We start from the raw sequence: 20,893 nt of genomic DNA on the forward strand, positions 1-20,893 counted from the left end.
GCAAGAGCAGAAGGAGCTACTTGGAGCTTACTCAGTGTGTGCAGAAACTCTCCTCCACTGGGGAATTTTCTGCTAACAGTTTCCTATGGCTTGTATTTGTGTTTCCTTCACTAGGTGAGACTTGGGTGCTGCCATCACCTTGTTTTCCATGGAGCATCTGAGCAGTCAGTCCCACCGATGCCAATGTCACATCTGTGTTATCAGAGATCAGGGCAGAGTGGTGAGGACAGGCAGTTCCTGAGGCTGTGCTCCCTGAGGAGAACAGGGCATTCAACTGTAGGGCTTTGCTGAAGGACTCCAAGGACTACGCTAGGCTGTGGAAACTCAGCAACTGGGAGCTCAGGAGCTTAATCAAGGCACTGACCAGGTGCTGGGCAAGTTCTTTGAGTTAGGAACTGTCACCCACTACATTTCTGCACCAGTGCTCCCAAGTTGGAGGTGATCTGAATGTGCCAAGGCATGAAGTTTAAAGTTCCTCAGGGATGTAGGCTCACCTGAATCCTCCCTACCTTGACATGATCAAGCTCTATGGGAGAAACAAGCTCTCTTGTGTGTAGGTCCCTGCTGTATGGGGGCACTGGCAGGTCAGCACACACCAGCTGAGCGCAGTCCCCACCATGACACTGACATCTCTCCCAGTGCCAACAAACGACTGTGACAGCAGGGACAAGAGCCCAGCCCAGGACCTCCCCAAGGAGAGCTTTAACCAGTGGGAGACAGCAAACCTTGTGCCCTCAGCTGCAGTTTTCTGCAGGAGATGCAGACGGTTCTCACAGGCGAGTGGTCCTGCTGGGAGGATGCTCCATGGGACAGGGCAGTGGCACCACCTCCTCCCTCAGCTGGATCTTACAGCACGGAGGGCTGCCCAGTTATTGAAAAAAAAGCTCAGTGTGGGGATTCTAGCAAAGGGGCTGTCTGGAGGCCCAAGGCCCGCCAGGTGAGCAGGGTCCTGCAGAAGCTCCATGGCCGCGGAGGTGACCCCGCCGTGCGGGTTAGCAGTGACATGGTGCCACCTCGTGGCACTCGTCTCCGAGTGTCACACGGTCTTGTCCTTGTGGGATGGACATCTTTCCAAGGGGAGCATCGCCCTGCGGGTGCTCCACCACCTCCCAGGGCTGCCTGGTACCTCCACGGATGTGGCTGGACCGTGGGCTGGTAAAGGCCACCAGTAAATGGGTGGTTAGGACCAACGGGTGAGGGACTACTCTCTGGAAAAAAAGGGAAATAGCTAAAACTGTTGTCCTATCCCCTAGCCTGAGTTGCACCTGCAAAGGAGGGGCTGACCCAAACTCATGCAGTCTGATTCAGAGTCATCGCTTTTGGAGATGATTTCTTCAGGGCTGTCTGCCCACTATGGGATCCTTGTGTGAAGGGTGTCTCCTCCCCCGCTCAGCTATTCCCCATCCCGATCTATCCTTTTTCCCTCTGGCTCCCAAGGGACCAGGACTCCCCTAACCACGCTCCCCTGCTCACTCACAGGACACCCACTCATCTGCACAAGAGATGGATTTGTTCCTGTTCTGTACACATGGCATAAACCAAACCCCACTTATGAGGGTTCAGGTTTATCTCTTAGTGCTACAAAATGGGAAAGAAGGATGGCTCCATTTATCTACATTAAAAAAAAAAAAAAAACCAAACAAAAAAAAGACAATGCTGAGGCACTGCTGTTAAATCATTATCAGTGGAAGTACTTAAGGACAGAATCTCAGTTTTCAGTGAAATGCTTTAATTTGAAGCCATCAATGTCATAAATCAGGAGGATCTGGGGTCTAATTTCCCTTGCTGATTGATGGTATCATGGTAGTGTCTAGGAACTCTGGGGCTCAGTAGTCATGGACTGGGTCCTGTTGTGCCATTCGCAGTACAGACCCAACAAAAAGACAGTTGTTATCCCAGAGATGTCTGCCATGGAGCTCCCTAATCTATTTTCTGCTAGGTATTGGCAGCTGACATTATAAGACATTAATGTTTGATCTGTGACCAGAAATCACCTGATAAGGGATTTATTTTTCCACTACTATTAGAAAGGCTGTTGCAACATTTCCCACCCTTTGACACAGCCTTTTCGGAGCTATGTGCCCTCTCTACCTGCCCTGCTGCCAGCTTGGCTGCTATCTGTGCTCTTTCCTCTGGGCTGGGACATTCCCAAACAGCAAAGCAAATGGCTCAATTCTGCTGATTTTTTGTTCCTCCTATACAGTACAGAGTGATACTGAAGAAGGAAATGCCTCTTCTTTCTAAGAGGATGCCCCTTTTAGAGCACCCTGCCTGGATGCTTTAGAAGGGGGTTGGAGACATAGCGGGTGTCAGAAGCAGTGGGAGGTATGTTGGGGTTTACCTCTAAAAAACCAAATCTGAGGTTTCCCCTGGAGGGCTAAGAGCTGGGAATTAGGAGTACTTGGTCTCTAACTGAAGTTCAGTCTACAAATCAAAGCATTTTTTTTTAGTATAACCCAAGGAGAGAATCTAACTCTTTCATACAGGTATATATCACCAAAAATTAACAATCAGAGCAGGCCCTTTCCAGTTTACTTCATCATTTAGGAAGGGGGTTTTAAACAGGAGATTCTTTTATCGAAGAACTGAGCTTATGCTGGTATAATAGTATCTGCAAAAATCCAGCGGCATAACAGTGGCTGTGGTGATGAGCCCTTAGGCACTTAGCAAGGATTTGCCAAGGAGCCTAAGGGCGGATACACACTTGAAACTCAATGGGCTTTAGGTGCCTAAATGCATTAGGCTGCTTGGAAAATCCCGGCCTTTGAAGTTAAAGTAGGCACTAACAAAAAATGGCTAAAAAAATTTGAAATAATAGAAGTCAGGCTAATGCTGCTGTGAAGGGACCTGAAACAAGGCAGCGGGAGGTGGCCACCAAAGGTGGCCAAGAGGCTCCCCCAGCATGAGGGTTCAGGTGAGCTCCATCCTAGATGTCTCTTGTCCCATCAGGAATTGCAGGATGGCCCGTCTGAACCATTTCCACTTCCAACAGGTGTCTGCTTTTGTGGGAATGATCCAAGGCGTTTGGCTGGGGACATCCGCCTTGTGAGTGTGTGAGGAAACATTAAAAATGTCTTTTTTTTTCTTTTTTTTTGCTGAGAAGAATCTTAGGACATTAAAAGTTGGAGAACTCATCTTCATTATTTCTCTTTAAAGTTACTTATGAATTGAGAAAGGCTCTGCTCATATTTCTCTTTTATTTGCTATCTCCCCAGGCTAAAGTGTTGTCTATTTATCTTACAGATTAGGTTACTTTTTATGGGGATCCTGCTATTATATTTCACCTCTAACTTTGTTAGTTTGTGTTTGATATTAAATTATGTTGAATAAAATGAGCAGCTCAAGGACATTTTTCAGCTTCATCCTGAAATGAGGTTCTTAATCCTGTTTCTGGGTCTGCCCCTGTAGTACAGCCCACGGGGACAGGATTGGGTATGTGAGAAGGGCAGCAGAAGTGTTTGTATCAACCATGGCCTTTGCAGGGTGAAGCTGCAGTAGAATCGTGCCTGCAAAAGCAGTCGGTTCATGTACAGTGATTTTGGAGGCATCTCTTTAGAAATGGGTTCTAATAATATTGACATCATCACAAGATAAGATCCAGGACTAGATAAATCACAGCCTCGCAACTCAGTGCTCCTTTGGGGATTAGAAGAAGTCGCTGAGCTGTCACTCTAAAGCTGATCATGGGCTCGTTTAACTATGTCATCCCATAAGACAGCCCTTTCAATTATGTCAACCTGTCTGCTCTCCCTAGACTCTAATTTTAGAGCAGCAGTAGCTAATATTCTTGGAAAACTGATCCGCCTCCACAGATCTCTCCTCTCTGTCTGCTGCTGTTAACGGAGTATCCTGTGGGGAGATCGGACTGCTTTACTTCCCTTCCTGTAATAAACCTAATAAAAATAGGTACCATTAGGTTCCTTTGTGTGTGGTCTCTTTAAGACACTTATCTGAGCTATGTAATGGAGATGTCACTTCTCCTCCACAGAGGGATCTGGCAGCACCACAGGGTCACTGCAATAAAAATAAAATTCAGTTTTAAAAGCCTGGTATGAAATTATGAGCTGAAAAGCAGGACGATGGGATTGGAGTTCAGAGACCCGGAAAAGGCAAATGTGAGCTGGAGTCACCCGAATGTTAATGCTGCAGCAGAGGCTCTGCAAGCTGCAGCAGCAAGCAGGATGCTCCTGGATGGTGCAGAAGGACTGCAGGCGATGGGGTGGCCCTGGGGACCCCGGGGACAGGGGACTTGTCCATGCCTTCAGGATGGTGCTGGGAGGAGTTTGGGGCACACAAGGCAGAGAGGAGGTGGATGGAGCTGGCTGTCTTGGCCATGGGCATCTCTGTGCTGCGCTGCCCATCATAACGCACTTTGGTGGGAAGGGGACAGACCCTGCCCTGAGAGACAGGATGGAGCCAGCTGCATCCCTGGCTCCCCATCCATGCCATGCCTGTGGCTGATGGTGATGTGGGACAGTCATCCCTGTGCCATCCCACAAATGTCCCCCTGCCCTCACAGGCTGGCAGCACAAGAGAAAACGATGCCACCCTTGGGCTGTCCCATTTGGGTAAATCATCATGTCTGCCGTGGCATTCAAGAGCAGCAAAGACTTTCTTCAGCCATGCAATTAGACCTGCTCTCTCTCCTGGGCAGTGTGACAGTCCCTTCAGCCAGGTCAAGTCTCCCTCAGCCATTGCTCCTCTGTGCTTGGCCTCCACCAGGCTGGACTGGCCATACTGGAGTACAGTGGTGTGTAGGTCTGAGGCTGTCAGAGGATTTTGTGTTTTCTGCAGAGCAATTCTAGCCTTCTCCAAAATAACGACTCTTTGGGGCCTTGTTTGAAGGAGCAAACATCCGTGAAGCTGAGGAAGGCTGTGATATTCCTCAGAGATGTTTTACTCCCTCTTTAGGACGCAGTGTGGGTCCTAAGGCAGACCATGCTGGCAAGGTGGGGAGATGGTGGCATTTAACTCCCTGCAGAGCCACCAAGAGGCAATCCCAGGTCCCACGGGAGAGGAAAGGAGGGACAAAAAGCAGAACCACAGGACAAGGGAAAAAGCAATAGCCCTTCTTCCTGAAAAAAACTAGAAAAGGAGTAAAACAGACAGAGGGGAAGAAGAGACAGCAGAGAGACCGTGCAGAGACAAGGGAGGGAGGTGATTCCCCATCCATCCCACCCAGCATCACCACTCTGGTGGCAAAGGCCAGGCCTTCCCTTTGCAGATCAGGTTATATAAAGGCCACATGCCGTGGGCTGCTGGGGAAGGATACCTCCCCCAGACTCCAGCAAGTTAGTTACACGTAGCTTTCCTTTCATAAATCCATGTTGGCTGCCCCTAATCAAATTCTGCTTCTCAAGCAATTTCCCTTGCTAATTCCTCCCGAATCAGTTTTAACCCACCTATCCCCCTTGTTGCTAAGCTAGCCAGCCTCTAATCACATGCTGCACTGTGTGATCCTTTCCTGAGTAATACGGGGTTTGGCACTTTCCTCCGGTTCTCAGCAGCCTAACCTGTCAGGAGCAACCTTCTAAAAATATCACTAAAGACCTCGGCTAATTTCTAATCCTCGTTTCTATTAAGATGGCTGCCTGTACTGTGTGGGTTTCTAGACTTGGGATTTACAGTCTTCCTTAAGAGCATCTAATCTGCACAGAGCCATTTCTGTTGTTATCCATACAGAAACTCCTCCCTTCCCCACCATAAAACATGATCCCTTTGGCAGCGGCTCTCCAATTTGCAGGGCAGCATCAGCCAGCCAGCGAAGACACCAGCCTCTTCCTCTCCACCTAGCTCACCCCGCTGCTTTTTGGCAGGCCTTCTTGGGGGAGGTCACTGGGGTCCTGCTCCTCTTGGGTGCTGGGTAGGTGCTTTATATGAGAAAAATCAGCTTGTGAGCTCAGCGGGGCAAGTGATTTTCTTTGCACTTCCCAAGTTCTCAAGTGTTATGTAAATAGTATAACGGAGCTGATGTATGGGTGCATAATGGAGGGAAGTTCTTGAAGTACCTCATACAACTGGACTTTCAATTACTGTTTTTATTTGGATATTTTTTGCTGTTTCCTCTTTCTTTTTAACACTCCCTAGCCGCCAGTTCTCAAAACCAACGAGGTCAGAAGAACAAAGCTGGGGACAGTGCCATGCTCTGGCTGCTCCCCACTGCCCCTGTATACACTAGGTAGCTGGCTCAGCTCAGTCAAGTGAAATCCTTTTAATCACATGCTGTTGGCCAAAGGAATCCGGTGGAAGATGCTGCATGACTGTATTGTCAAGAACCAGGCACATCTGTGTGCTGGAAGGAGCACTGACTGCTAATGCTCTCCCTGGGCTTGAAACCACCAGGGTTTGCACTGAACGTAACTTGAGAGGCAGGTTCTGCCAGCAGGGAGAAGGGCACCCTCAGCCCACAGATGGGACCATCAACATATCAACAGTGCAATGTCTGATGGAAACATCTACCACCGCTGCACAACGCTCTTCTAGGACACAGCTGGGCAACAATGGCTCTAACTTACACAGTCAAAGCAGTGTCAGCCTGGTTCCTTCAGCTGCTGGTTAAACAGACAGGGCGAGGAGAAACCATGTAAATCAAAGGACAACACTGCTTTGAAGGCAGGTGGCCAGGGAAACATTTACACTAGGGACTGGAAGCTTCTTTCCATCATGAGAGCAGTGAGGCTGTGGGACAGCCTTCTGATGGGAACGAACTGTTGTTAACATTGGGTTTGGTTTGTTTATGAAGCGAATTAGATGAAGTTATATGTCTAATAGAAGCTTGAATTGAATGACCCAGAAGATCTCTTCTAACATCAGTCTCCGAAGTCTACCTGCCTATAGCCGTGCTGGGCAGAGGGGCAGGGCTCAGTCTGCTCGGCACAGCACTGCCTTCCATGCTGCTCCCAGACTTGAGCTGGTATCTCCCTGTGGGGCTACATCGCACCCCCAGGTGTCCCCAGGGCGGGCTGTAGGTGCTCCCAGCATGGACAAGGCGTGGCTGTCTGGGAAGACCCCATGCAGTAAGCACCACAGCGAAGATGCAGTCAGTTTGCCCTTTGCAAACCAAGGACCTGCAGCAGACTGCAATACTCTGTCATCACAGTTGTTCTTTGGAGGAAAGGCTTTAAATGAGGATCTTTGGTAATTTTACGGGTCCAGGTGGGAAAATTAATATGTGCAGGAAGGCCTGGGAAGAGTGTTTGGCTGATGATGCAGTACCATTTAATCCAGCAGGACTGTGCTGTTGGGAAGACCTTAGTGCTGGCATGGCCGGCTGTAAGCTGGCACACACCATGGGAGTCATGTGAATGCCGCGTGGCAGGGTGATGTGGAAGATAGATGACTGGCACATGCCATTTCCAGACTTTGACAGCATAAATTGACCTTTGCAGTCAGTCACCACGTGCCTTCCTAAAGCTCCTCTTTGATCCCATAACTCCACCCTGCATCTGAGTCACGTACCACAGGAGAAAGTCAGGTGTTTTCTGGGGAGAACAGGGGTAGAACAATATTTTGTTATTTCTCAATCTTGTAACAAATGTCATTAAATGAATAGCTCTCACCTCCTCCATGCGAAGCCAGTGTTGTTACACACATTCAAAGATCAATGTTTCTAAACTACACTTCGATCCTGACTGGCCTCATTACAGTGAGATAACTATTTAAAAACAGAGACCAACTGGGAAAGTTTTTATCCAGCTGACTTGTACAAACCCACAGCTATAGCTGAGGCTTGTCCACCCAAACCAGTTAGCACATGCTTAAGTCCTGCAGCGGGGCCTTGAGCATCAGCCTGCTGCGATGAAAACACCCCTTCGCACTGCACCCTCTGGATTTATTTTTAAGTTTGGAAGTAACATGAGTTAAGCATTGCAATCCAGAGGGATGGTGCAGCAGCCTAAGCCCTGATGGAAAAATGAAGTGAAAACGGATGAGGTAAAGGGCTGGGACACTCCAGTGTCCTCTGGAGCAAACCAGCCCAACATGGGCTTTTACGGGACACTCTCCCACACATGCTTATTTGGGACACGTGTCCCACAGCCAGGACACCCCCCCCCCCCCCCATTCCTTTAAGCGCCTGTTCCACAGGGTGTTCACAGCAGCAGGACTGCTTGTGTCAGGTGGAGTGTCAGGTGGACGTGATCCTCTGGGGATGCTGGCAAGGCCCTCGTCTTCATCTTCATCAGCAGCATCGTCGTCACCGCCACCTCTTTCATCCCCACCCTGAACTTATCTCCATGCCCTTCCCCGTGCCCTGTTGCCTTCCCTTCCTGCTCCCCTATTCCTATCTCTCATCTCCATCTCCGTCCCTTTCCCCTTCCCCAGCCCACGCCCACGCCCACGCCCACGCCCACGCCCACGCCCACGCCCACGCCCACGCCCATTCCGCGCCGCTTCCACGCCCACCCCAGATCTGCGCCGTCACGGCCCCCAGCGCATGACTCAGCACAGCCCCCGGCCGCCGATTGGCCGCCTGCCTAGAACGCGTACTGGACGGCGACGGAGGGCGGGGGCGCCATTGGCTCGGCGCGCCGTGACGTCATCCGCGGCGGCCGGGGCGGGCGGGAGCGTGACTCAGCACGTGGGCGCGGGCCGGGGCCGGCGCATAAAGGCGGCGGCGGCGGCGGCGGCGGCGGCGTGTCCATTGCGGTGCCCCCGGGGCGAGCGTCCCGCCGCGCCGCCCGGATGGAGCTCCCGGGGCTGGGCGAGCACTGCTCGGAGCGCGCCTGTCGGCAGCTGGGTAAGGGGCGGCGGGGCGCGGCTGGGGGCTGCCGCGCTGGCCGCGGGCAGCCGGGCTTCGGGGGGCTGCCCCGGGGGTTGGGGGGAGGCGGGCTCTCTGCCCCCGAGCGGCGCCCGGTTGGGTTGCGCTCGTACGGGACGGGCAGCCGGTGTCCTGGGGAGGCCCGAGCCCTGTGCCCCCGGGCGGCACCGGGGCGCTCCGGTTGGTGACGGGTACCGGTGCTGCTTCTGCAACCCCGCTTAGATAGGTCCAGCAGTTGGGCCAGGGCGTCTTGTTCTCCTGTGTGGTTAAACTGTTCAGGGGTGTTCTTTTCCTAAAGAATAAAAAGACTCTGGAGTCTGGGCTTCGGGTTTGTGCTTCAGCTCTTGCCTACTGCCTCGCTAAAAGTTTCTGTGCTGAAGGAGCTCTTGAGGTATTTATAGCTTGTGTTAGTCTAATGCTGGATAAAGAGGTAAAATGTATAACTCTTAGTTCTTTAGTTTTAACATTAATGAAGAATGATATGCTTTTTCTAGAGATAATTCAATTGTCACTAGGCAAAGACTTGCTCTATAACTAATTTGTAGTCTTCTGCAAGTACTACAGCTTTTAGCTCTGCTCTATTAACATCTGTTTTTCTTTTATTCTTCTCCCAGACTTCCTTCCTCTGAGATGTGATGCATGTGGGGAAGTCTTCTGTAAAGATCACATCCGCTATGATGATCACAAGTGTAGCTCTGCCTACAAGAAGGTAAGTTCCTGTGCAAGAGGCAGTAATTCATGCTGCAGAAATGGTAAGTCATGTATAAGGGCTGCTCTGAAACTTGACTTATGGTTTCAATAAAAGTGGATGGGCGAACCATAAGATGTAAGTTAATGATAGAGCTGAATTTCAAATATATAGAAACATAACACTGTGGATGTCAGTACCACTAGATTCTAGTTTCTTTCACTTACGCTGCATCTTCCCAGAGAGGACTGCCTTATATTTTAAGTCCTGTTTTGTGGCCTAAAACTTTCTGCAGCCCCTGTCCTTTAAGTTGAAGGACAGCAAATATGAAACTACAGAAGGGATAAATAGAATAAGTGGAGCCAGACCTTGATCTCTGGCCCATACTTGGGCTTTGAAGTCTTCAAAGGCTGTAATTCTAGAAAGCCTAGGAGCATATTTAAAGTCAACCTACCAAATACATTGCTACAAATTGATTTGACAAAGCATGCCTAACTAATTTTTTGGATAACGATTTGCTTTTACCCATGTGAAGTATACCTTTAAGAGCATTAGTAAATGAGTAGAACATAAATCAGTTTTGAATATGCTTCTATCACCCATGGCTAAGAGAAGGGGGAAGGACAGAAAAAAATTGGGTGGGACTTCTGATCTGTGTTGTGTGTTCTTAGAATGTGCAGGTTCCGGTGTGTCCGCTCTGTAACATGCCTATCCCGGTTCAGAGAGGGGAAATACCAGATATTGTGGTTGGAGCCCACATGGACAAGGACTGCAAATACAATCCAGCACAGCAAAAGCAGAGGGTAAGGAAACTGCTGTTGAAGTCCAAACTGTCTGCCTAATGCTTGTTAAGTTGGGTTTTCTGACAGCAAAATGTGTAGAAGCTTGTTCTGTTTCGTCTTAATTCTATGGGTGCTTGAGCATTCATGCTTCAGCTTGGTTACTACTTGAGAAGCTGGTCACGGAAAGCAAGTGAGCATTGCCAACTTTGTGTCCTCTGTTATTTAGATATTCACAAACAAGTGCTTAAAGCCAGGCTGCAAAAGGAAAGAGATGATGGAGGTACTTTGTGAACAGTGTGGTGGCAACTTCTGCATAAAACATCGGCATCCTCTGGATCATGACTGTAAAGGGAGCAGCCATCCCACCTCCAAGGCAGGGTAAGCTGCAGTTCTGATACTTTGAGCTCAGGCTGAAATTTCAGAGTATCAGGTTGGAGGGGAGCTCAGGCAAATAGGGAATTCTGTAAACTACTGGTCAATTCAATAAAATAGCTACTATTTTCTCTTTTGGGCCTAACTTCTGACAGTCTGAGCGCCAAGATAAAAGCTTCTTGTGAAATGCCTTCATAAAATTCTTCCAAGCTTACCTATCTTGATAGTGTGACTCAGTGTCTCCTAACTGCAATTAGATACTGCCATCCCAAGTACCCTTTGGGATCTGGATCTAAATACTAGAATCCTAAAGCTTTCCCAGCACCCTGAAGTAACAAAGAACAAAATACCTTGCTTAGCAAAATTTAAACTTAGTTTTAATAAAAATCTGTCTCTTGCAGGCAGATGTACCTTCCTTGTTCTGTGCAATAGGACTGTAAGACTTGTGTGACAGGTGCAGATAATTAAACTGGATGGAAGAGTGAAACTACTGGCAGTGTGTGTAAGAGGTGCTGAGCCTGGTTATATATCTTTGTAGATACGCTGCTCTGAGAGCCTCTCAAACTGCCTTCAAGTCAACGGGAGCAATTGGAGTGCCATCTAATGGGAGTCTTCAGCACAACAGGTATAAGCTGTAGAATGAGAAAAAACAAGGTGGTTTAAAAATAGTCTTGTGTCAACATGGAGTAGGAGTGCCACTGTCATACCACTAACTGCTCTAGAGCTGGTAGCTGACCTTTAGTTGGTGTTAGGAATGTGGTAGAGGGGTTCTGACAGCAGAAGTGAATCTTTACTTCTCTGTACTGTAGTGATTAAAACAGCTATGTAGACATAAGTATTAGGACATCAAGTGGTTGTAACAGCAGGCTGGTCTCCAACCTGATCTGTGTGATGATCGGTTAACTTCTGGAAAAATGGTATATCCTCAATGCTGAGGAAGTACAGCAAGCATCTGAATTAATATGAATGGCTCAAGCCCTTCCCTGCCATGGTGTATCCTTGTGACTGAAAGTTTTCATTGTGAAACTCTTACAGTGTGTTCTTATGTCTTTCAGATGCAGATAGTAGAGGCTCTTCATCTGGATCAAACCTCTGTCTAATTTAAAGTTAATCTTGTATATAGGTCTTTAAAATTTTCTATGCATTAACTTATTTTTGTATCATACAGTTTTATGCATTCAATAAACTGTCACCCTTTTCAAGCCAACTTTATTTGTTCCTATATTTGGAATAAGAACTGTAATACTATGAAATCCTTGGTGGAGGAAACTGGGGGAGTGGTGGTAGGAAGGAGACTTAAATTAGTATGAAACACAGCCAGCTTTGTGTAGGAAACTCCTAGTTCAGGCTTACATGATCTAAGATGAAAGTCTGAAATACAAGCCACTGTCATATATCTCAATCCTTTTGGAAATGAACTGGCACACAATGCAGCATTCTGCTTGACAAACAGCATACATCAACATGAAGCCAGTTTTATGTAAGCTGCCTCTTGGTTTCTGAATGTCATTGGAAGTACTTGATTTACAAAGTCATACCTCATTTTTCTAAGCCTTCCCTAAGCAATTCACTGAAGGCTAGTGCTCATAGAGGCATGCATAGCATACTTCTTAATAATTTATTGCCCCTTAGATAGAAACCTAGATTTGCATGGGTATTCCTTGCAGTTGGGGTAAAAGGAAGCCAGAGGAAGTAGTGTTAACTGTTTGTGTCCCATGTAATGAGAATGAGGCAAAAAACTGGCATAATCTAGGGAGGCTCCTCTTGCTGTCTTCCTGAAAAGCTTAAACAAGTGAAGACATAACAGATCTGCTCCATCTATTATCTTGATCGGCAGTCTTGGCTCTTTAAAACTGCATGAATATCCAGCTGCTTAGCTTGAGGCCTGAAATATTGTAGGTTGATGAAATGGAAATGTGCTGTTAATGAACAATGTTAATTCCCCAGCTGGGATCTAAGTAGACCTCTCATCCAGCTAATTGTGAGAAAAATGCCAAGGCCTACTGATGATGTCAGGGGGTCAAGACCTCAATTTCATGTGTCATTGGAGCCATTCCTCTGCACACTGGGGATGGTGGGCTGGTGTGTTGGTATAGGACTGCCTGAAGGGTAATTGCAGTGTCTTGAATCACCTGCAGCTGTGAGAGCCCAGTGTGGTTCTGCTGAGGTGGGAGGATGAGCAGTTTGCATAGCAGAGAATGCTGTGTTCCTTGTCCTGGCAAAAATCATCCTTGGTAACACTGTGAGAGATGTGAGCATAAGTGCAGTTAACGCATGTGCTTTGTACAGCCATGAGGTGTGCTGCAGTTGCGCAAAGACTGTGTGCCTTGTTTCTCTTTGAAGAGTACAAATGCTGCTTAAAGTGGAAATGTGGATTTATGGTCCTTCACAGAGATAGCATGTGAACAACCAACATGCTGAGTTGTGGGCCTTTCATCAGAAAGTGCAGAGATGATGTAATTCCTGGCCAACACAGAACAAAATATCTGTGCTGTCTCATATTTGTGTTTGGCTCAATGTGACTTCTCATCCAGGAGTTGTTTTTGGAGATGATCAAAGCCATTTGGAAGGTTTTTGTCAGCCAAACTGAATATATAATGTAGGTATGAGTTACTACTGCTAGTTCCATACAGTCTCATTTTATGTAATTGTAGTCAAAATTGTGACTTGACAGTATCTGTAATACTGTCTTTAACCACAGGATGTCACAATAGGATGCATGATAAAACAATCATTCTAGGAAGTCTAAACATAGAAAATACGTTTCCCCTATTCACATTAGAACAAAAGCTTAAATTACAACTTATTTTAGATACCGCTACCTACTGATTATCCTGTGTGTTCCAACACTGTAACTCAGCCCTAGCGCATTGCTACTGTACTAGGACTTTTATTGTCATCTTTGTAATATGTACCAGGCCACAGGTTCCCAAACAGTGCTGTGTGACCCACTGGTGGTATGGGAAGGGGTTCCCAGTGGATGGAGAGCAGGTGCTGGCCCTGGCGCGAGGACATGGACCCGGACTGAGAGGCTCTGCCTGGCCCAGCAGCAATGGGTGGGGAACAGGACTGGCACCCTGTGGTGTGGGGAGGAGGAAGCAGAGGTGTAAGGTTTACCTCTTCCTGTCAGTGCATATAATGGCACAGAGAGCTGTTACAACCAGCGTCCCAGCTCTGACAGGGAGCAAAGCAAATGGAAACAAAAACCCTGTTTCAGGTTGTCATGAAAAAAACACTCCACCTACATGTCTGGTTTTGGTAAATATTTTTGCCTTTAAGTTACCAAGGGGAAATGGAAATGTTTGTGCACATGGTATTTATAGAAAATGAAAACATGGAAACCAATTTGTTCCCTGGAAACCTTGTCCTCGGAGATGTTTTCTCATCCCCTCAAACTGCAGCGTTTGCCTCTTCCCAGCGCATTCCCTCAGACCTGGTCAGAACAGCAGATAACGCTGTTTCTGACACAAAGCCTCCAGGATCTGCTGCCTAAAAGGAACCGCCACCATTCTCCAGAGGGCTGCACCTCACTGTGTTAGCAGCCAGCATGGCACCTGCGCGGCCATGCGCAGGCCTGCTGCAGCCCCTGGCTTCTGTGGGGAGCACTGGGGCCGGCCTACCCCCGGGTGTCCCTCAGGGACAGTGCAGGGGGTGCTGCCAGGTCCGGAGGGGACCCCAGTCAGGCCCCGGGTGGGGTCTGTGTCAGGGTGTGTGTGTGTGTGTGTGTATCACTGTCAGGCCCTGAAGGGGTCTCTCTCAGGGCAACGGTGGATCCCTGTCGGGCCCGGAGGGGATCCGTGTCAGGCGGCGGGAGGAGCCCGGCCCGGTCCGCGGCCGCAGTCCAGCCTGGCGCTGACCACGCACGCAGCGAGGGGTGGGGCCTTGCCCCACCCTTCCACGGGAGGCGGGGACATCGGCCGTGGCGGATCTCGGCGCAGAAAGGTGACGTCAAGCGCGCCTCCAAAAGCCGGCGCCTCCAGGTAGGCGCTGTAAGACTGAACGTGGCTTCCTATTGGCCACTCAGGAGATTGGCATGGCTAGGACCAACCAGACGCCTCCCTTCTCTCCTTGTAGCCAGTGAGAGGGAGGGGGCGGGCTGCGGCGCCAAGCGTGGGGCTCAGTTAAATGTACAGAGGAGGCGGGCCAGAGAGGTGGGTGCAGGGCGGGGGTGCGGGGAGGGCACGTGCTCTGCGCTTGCAGCCCCGCCATTAGGCGTCCGATGGCGGCAGGAGTCCTGGGGTCTCTGTGCCTCGTCGGGCCTGGCTGGGGACTGTGAGAGGGTTGGGGGGGCTCCGCCACAGGCGCGGCGGTGGCCGGGAGGTCGCTGCTCCCGCCGCCTCCTGTGCAGCTGCCTTCTCGCGTCCCCCCGGCCCCTCAGGGAGGGTCGCTCGGTGCCGGCTGTGCGCTGCTGCGAGGAGCTGGTGGGTGGTGCTGGAGGCAGGATAGTAACGCTGCTTTTCCCGTGAAAGGTGGTCTGGTGGCTGCTTTTGAGAACATACCACTCGAATTAAAAAAATTCCTAGTCACGAAGTCTTCACTCACTCCTCAATAAAAGGAAAAGCGACCCCAGGGGTCTGGTGTTAGAAAGCCAGTGGCTCGGTGCCTCCCAAGGGCTCCCCACCAGCTGAGGCCGTACGTTCCTGTCCGGATCCGGGTCTAGGCCTGGCCTAGCAGGCGTGTCGCTAACTGAGGCGCTGCTGTGGCGGAGGTGTCAAGGGCTTGGGTCCCTGTGCGCTGTGGGGAGGGTCCCACCCGTCAGTTCCGCGAGTTCAGCTGTATCGGTGCCTACCAAAGTGGGTTTGTGGGTTGTTCTGTCTTTCAGAGTGTGCCTTGAGTTAAGTATTTGTGGCTGAGTCAACTATTGTATTTGTGCTGTGGCTGAGAGAGTGATTCTTCTGGAGCAGCTGTTGAAAACCACTTAAATCGGTTTTCTCTCAGAGAAATAATATGCAATTAGGGCTAGAGCTGGTTTCTGAGCCAGGTTTTCAGTAACTCCTGTTTGCCTGTGCCCTTATGTCAGTGTAAAATGAAAGATAAAGCTCGTAATTCTTTAAGCATAGTCCTTCCACGTTCTGTATAAAAACAGAAAAAATTTCAGTATAAACAGAACCGGTAGTTTAAAACTGTCTAGTAGTAAAGTAGGCTTACTTTTTTGCTTGTGGGTATGTGTGTATGCACACATAGGTATGTTAATGAGATGGCTAACAGTCCCATTAATGTGTTTTGAGAAGAGGGAGGTCTGATCGGTGTTGTCTGAGGTAGACAGTTGATGAAACAGTTCAATATGGCACGTTACAATGTGCAGAAAGCAGTTATGGGGGATTGCTACCAGGAGGGTCAGCGAAGCATTTTCCACAACGGCATCTGTGAGGACAATAGGCGTTGAGTTTTCTACAGGAGGATGACATTCTAGTTTTACAGTAGCTTAGCTATAATATATTCCTAAGGCAAACATGATGAAAATTCTCCAAAATGGATCAAAATTCAGTGCAGATGTACATTTCATAGTTAAGTAGTCACAAATAATTCCCATGCCAGTGCAATTACAGTATAACTCTGTCTGTATGCAACACTGACAATATAAAAAAAGATTCTAATTGCAGTTTTGTGGTTTCTATTACAGAATAGCTCTATTTTAGAATGCCAAAAATGAAGGTGGAAAAAAAAGAAAAGAAGGCAGAAAAAAGAAAAAAGCTAAAGCAACACATAGCCCAAAAGGGAGAGCTGGAATCAGAAACTGAACCAAAGAAAAAGAAACAAAAGCTGCAGGTAGGTTCTCCCAGTTTTGACTTTAATTCAATAAAATGTGGATATATTGTTACCTGTGATGTGATGGGTTTAGAGATTCAGTACTGAATCTGAATGTACTATTTGCTTCAGTTGCATTGATTCATTGGATGTGATATACCTAGAGTGAAAGTTAGAAGAAGATAAATTAAGCCAAACCTGGATATGATTGTAGCAGTCAGAGTACGTGACCTCTGTTTGTTTTGGATGCTTCTGTGAAAGGCAGAGGGTGGGTGAGAGAATGTGTGTGAAAGGCGAACCAAATGGCTTTAAGCAACTGTCATATGGCAATATAGGCGTAGCTTAAGTATTCATGTGATCCTGAGGGGTTGGAAAAACATGAAAGATGCTTTCTTGGAAATCCTCTTGATTTTTGGACAGAATGTCAAGTGGCCAGAAGGTGTCAGCAGTCTCTTTGTATTACTGAACATTTTATGAATTAATTTTATGAGAATGAAATTATCAATATTGAGATGTCATTTAGGTGGAAATTTAAAGCTGTAAGTTTTTTGTGATTGAAATGATAAATAAACAGGGTGATTCAGTTGTTCTGAGTGGTTACTGTAGAACGTGGATCAAAGAAATATGAAGCAGTTTGATATGGTTGAGAAGTGGAGAAGGAAAAGAAAGGTTTTTTTCTTCAGGAATTATCAAGGTGATGTTAAGCCATGGTCTTAAACTCTCGTATCCTGGCCTAACATAAAATAAACGTGAAAGCTGCTTGTTACCTCATTTATTACGAGATGTTTAGCTCAATGGAGGTCATATAACTAAAAAGCAGTACTTCTTGTTTTGTTATTTAAGCTCATTGGCAAGAATATTTTTGAGAGCTTTTGCACACGTGTCTCTAGCTGTAACGTTTAGACTTTGTGAAGCGTAATATATGAAAAGCCAACCTATTGATAGTAGCTATTCAGAGGTCCATAAATTCTTGCAGTTTTGAACTCAGCAGAAATGTTCCTAACTAAACTAGGGAAAGATTGCATCTTTGTCTATATCAAAGCAAAAATAGAAAATCTGGTATTTATAGCTTAATAAGAGGGAATGTTTCTCCTTTCATTTGTGGGGTGTGTATTACAGACTTTAGATTCACAGTACTACAACTTAATTTGAGTGAAAATAATTTTCCAGGATAAAACAGTGTGAAATTGAAACGTCAACATTAAAATTTTATTGCCTATGACAATCTGTATCATTTCATGTGAAAGGGAAAAAAAAATCCCAAGTGGGCTTCAAACCCCTAGCAAGTGGGGCCTTTTTGGACCATCCAATGTGAAGTGATAAGTTCTTAGAACCCCCAAATTTTTGTTGGCCATGCAGACTGCAGGACTGTGAAAGAAAGAGCAAATATTAAATGGAAAAGAATCCTTAATACTATTAGGAGACACCAGTAGGCACAACAGTTCTAAAAATTACAAAAGTTGGAGTCAGTGGGTGGCTTAAACGTGTATATAGTGTTAGCTTTAGGGAATACTATATAAGGTCTATGACAAGCCATTTTTAGCATCAGCTTTATAAACTGTAGCTGTTGATAGTACAAAAGTATAAGTTAGTAGACCGCATTGTTTTGTTTGAAATGGCTGTTGAGAATGAAAAATGTTAGTCAGATCTTAAACAATTTTACTTCAGAAATGGTTAATGAAAGTTAGCTGTTAACCAGTTTACGATTGTCACTTAGCATGTGTGCTCCCAGCTGTGTGCGAAATACTCAGTTAAGCCACAATGGCAGTTATGCTTTAAAATGCTTTTGGTCATCAAACCTTGTCAGCATGCAAAATATAGTAAAAAAACTGAAGTAATATTGCTCTGTGTGTATAGGAAGATCAGGAGGAGCTCTGAGGCTGCAGTGGTGTGCTCAGTTAGTCTGGATGGTTCCAAAGAAGAAATTTGGAACAAAAATTAAGGCAACTGCTGAGAGTGTTTATTCTGCAGCCTTACTGACCTTGATTTTATTTCTGTTACTTTAAAATAAGCTGGAACCTTGGTAGATCTACAGAAATTCCTGAAGCATGATGGCTGAATTGTGATGAGCTTTGATTGACTTTTAATGCAGTAACTAAATTAGAGAAAACTTTTTTTGGCGTTCTTAAAGTAAGAATGAGTAGACTCCAGTTTCTCCTACGGATTCTCATATGTGATGGAAAGAACTCAAAAGATAGCTATATAATAGCTATATACATATAATATACATTGCTCTTGGTGGGAGAGAGGTTTCACTGGTTCATTAAGTTGCTTTACTTTCCCATTATTTACTTTTTCCTATTCTGGTACAGCAATTTTAGTCTCCAAAGTGGAGAATGTAAATCTCTAATTGATTTTGTTATAGAGCTGCAGGCAGGCAAGCTGAAATGTGTCTGCAGTGATGGGATTTAGTGTGCATTGATCATTCCTTCATGAAATTTGTTTCAAAAAGTCTTATCAGCCAAAGACTAAAGCATTTTTCCTTGGAACAACTTGACCTTTCAGAGTAATCTTGATGTTTTATTGATTTTTGTCTACTCAATTTCTTCTGTTTACATTAAATAGCAATGAGCAATTCAAGACCGATATAAATGTTTTCATGAATGATCTTAGAAACACACTGCTCTAAATGACACATTTCTAGTGGAGCTGAGCAGTGCAAGTTTTTAAACTTAATTCAGCCTTGTGTTTTTTTCTGACATTTTCATAATGGTACTATTTTATTTAGCTACTTGGCAATAAACCCCACATTTTAAACATTGATTTTTTTTTTAGATGCCTGGGTATGAGTTTTACTTGGTTTTTAATGATTTTGTACTTTACTAACATACTTGTATGTTAAACCTTCATATAGTTGGTGATTATTCTTTTGAATTGTCACATAACATAGGTATAAAGTAAAGATATTTTAAATGTTCTATCTAGACTGGTGGTTTGAAGTTAACTACTGGCTTCTTGCATAAAAAATTCCTGATGGACCTTGTCTGAGACAAATTAATTTTGTTTCAGTTCTCTGAAAAAAATATTTACAATGTTATTAATGTGTCATCTTGAAATAACAGAAACATTAGAAGTGCTGGTTTGCAATCATCTGTGTCTTGCTTCTGTTTATGGATTTTGTCACTCTTCAAAATTTCAGCTGCTTTAGTGCCATGAAGCTTATCGAAACAGCAGTACTGACACTTACAACACTGTAGGTAGGGAAAAACATGTTGTGGTTGGTTCGTTTATGAAGCATATTTGAGTTCTACCAAGAATGACCTTACTGTATCAAAGGATCTTTTAACCTTGTAATTTAAGGGTAGATCTTGTTTCTCCAGTACTGTTTTCAGAGCTGCAGGCTTTCTATAGAACAGGAAGGGATTCATCCAGAGTTGAACATCTATTAGGCAAGACTTAAAGTTCATGATCCATAGAAAACAAAATTAATTTCCTGTTTGTTCCCAATTTAGTCTAGCAAACATTGTAACTTTAAGGAAAATTACAATGACTAAGAGGCAATCAATCTTTATAAATCAAATCCCGTTGTTCATGCTGTTCATGGTTGAAGGGTACTTTAGGTAATGCTCGTGCACTCAGTGGGTGTTTCCTTGTATGTTCCTTGTTATCTTCAGCATTGCAAATGGCTGGAGGAGGAAGAATCAACATTTTCCCCAGATAAAGGCAAAATCAGTGGGAAAGGAATTTAATTTTTGAGATTCCATACAGATAGTACAAACAATGGCAAATAAACAAGTAGCTCATGGTGTTTCTTTAGGCTAGTGTGCAGGTGCCCAAACAGTAAGATCTGTTTACTAAATGGAAAATGGCAAAATTAGTAGGGAAAGGGTTTTTCTGTTCAGCTTTTTGGAGGTTATCGTAAAGGCCAATAAGGAGTTATTAAGCTAGTACTACACAAAGCAAACCACAAAAAAATATTCTTTAAAATCATTGTTTGCTTGTAGTGGTGGAAAACCCCATAAACTTATGTGTAAGCTGTGGAGATAAGCATTTTGGCATGAGCTTGGTGGAATAGCTAGGAATGCTACTTGGATACTATCTGTAATGCTGCTTGTAATCAGGTAACTAGGTTAGTAATTTGAATGATTAATGAATACAAACCAGATATTCGTGCTACAAAACCTATCAAGCAGATACTGTAAAGCTATCATAGGAAAGTGTGCTTATTTATTTGACAACTCACTAATTCATACCAGAGCCAGTTGTTGAAATAACGAGTTGTAGATGATTGGCAGACAAACTCTGTTATCCTCTATTTTTCTATTAATTTATTTTTTTTAAATAATGGGACGCTTATCTTGTAACCATCAAAAGAACTTGTTTTGTGTCTTCACATCCTCAAAAATGCCACGAAGGTACAACTTAGTGTGGTGTTGACAGATTTTCTTCTGATCACCAGGCTACCGATATTAGCTGTATTTTATATACATTAAAAATATATTTTGGAAACTGCTTGCATTGCAATTCTGCTATCAACTCTTCCTGCCTTTGTTTAGTTTTGCTTTACTAGCTTAATCCTCTGTTGTATGCATTAGTGTTATCCAT

At 45.8% G+C, this 20,893-nt stretch overlaps 2 protein-coding genes across 6 annotated transcripts in view; both read left to right on the forward strand.

Annotated features, from left to right (window-relative positions):
- The first annotated feature begins 8,559 nt into the window (after nucleotides 1-8,559).
- Nucleotides 8,560-11,807, forward strand: ZFAND2A (zinc finger AN1-type containing 2A). Of its 4 annotated transcripts, none has more exons than XM_064461622.1 (6): nucleotides 8,560-8,737; nucleotides 9,373-9,467; nucleotides 10,118-10,249; nucleotides 10,455-10,606; nucleotides 11,139-11,225; nucleotides 11,636-11,807. In XM_064461622.1, the coding sequence occupies exons 1-6, from the start codon at nucleotides 8,683-8,685 to the stop codon at nucleotides 11,703-11,705; spliced, it is 591 nt and encodes a 196-aa protein (XP_064317692.1). In that variant the 5' UTR covers nucleotides 8,560-8,682; the 3' UTR covers nucleotides 11,706-11,807. The 4 variants fall into 4 exon arrangements, with proteins under 4 accessions (XP_064317692.1, XP_064317694.1, XP_064317693.1 ...); XM_064461623.1 differs by having other exon boundaries at nucleotides 8,563-8,737; nucleotides 11,656-11,807; XM_064461625.1 differs by lacking the exon at nucleotides 8,560-8,737 and adding an exon at nucleotides 8,809-9,149.
- A 3,243-nt stretch (nucleotides 11,808-15,050) lies between these two features.
- C10H7orf50 (chromosome 10 C7orf50 homolog) overlaps nucleotides 15,051-20,893 on the forward strand; it is a 133,828-nt gene continuing 127,985 nt past the window's right edge. Inside the window, exons 1-2 of one of the 2 annotated variants that reach the window (XM_064461651.1) lie at nucleotides 15,051-15,069; nucleotides 16,224-16,369. In XM_064461651.1, the coding sequence (XP_064317721.1) occupies nucleotides 16,241-16,369 (129 nt within the window). In that variant the 5' untranslated portion in view covers nucleotides 15,051-15,069; nucleotides 16,224-16,240. Of the gene's footprint in view, nucleotides 15,070-15,122; nucleotides 15,398-16,223; nucleotides 16,370-20,893 lie in introns of those variants that run through there. The other variant, XM_064461650.1, reaches the window with a different exon arrangement.

This window comes from Phalacrocorax carbo, chromosome 10, assembly GCF_963921805.1.
Source record: "Phalacrocorax carbo chromosome 10, bPhaCar2.1, whole genome shotgun sequence".
NCBI classification, from domain to species: Eukaryota; Metazoa; Chordata; class Aves; order Suliformes; family Phalacrocoracidae; genus Phalacrocorax; species Phalacrocorax carbo.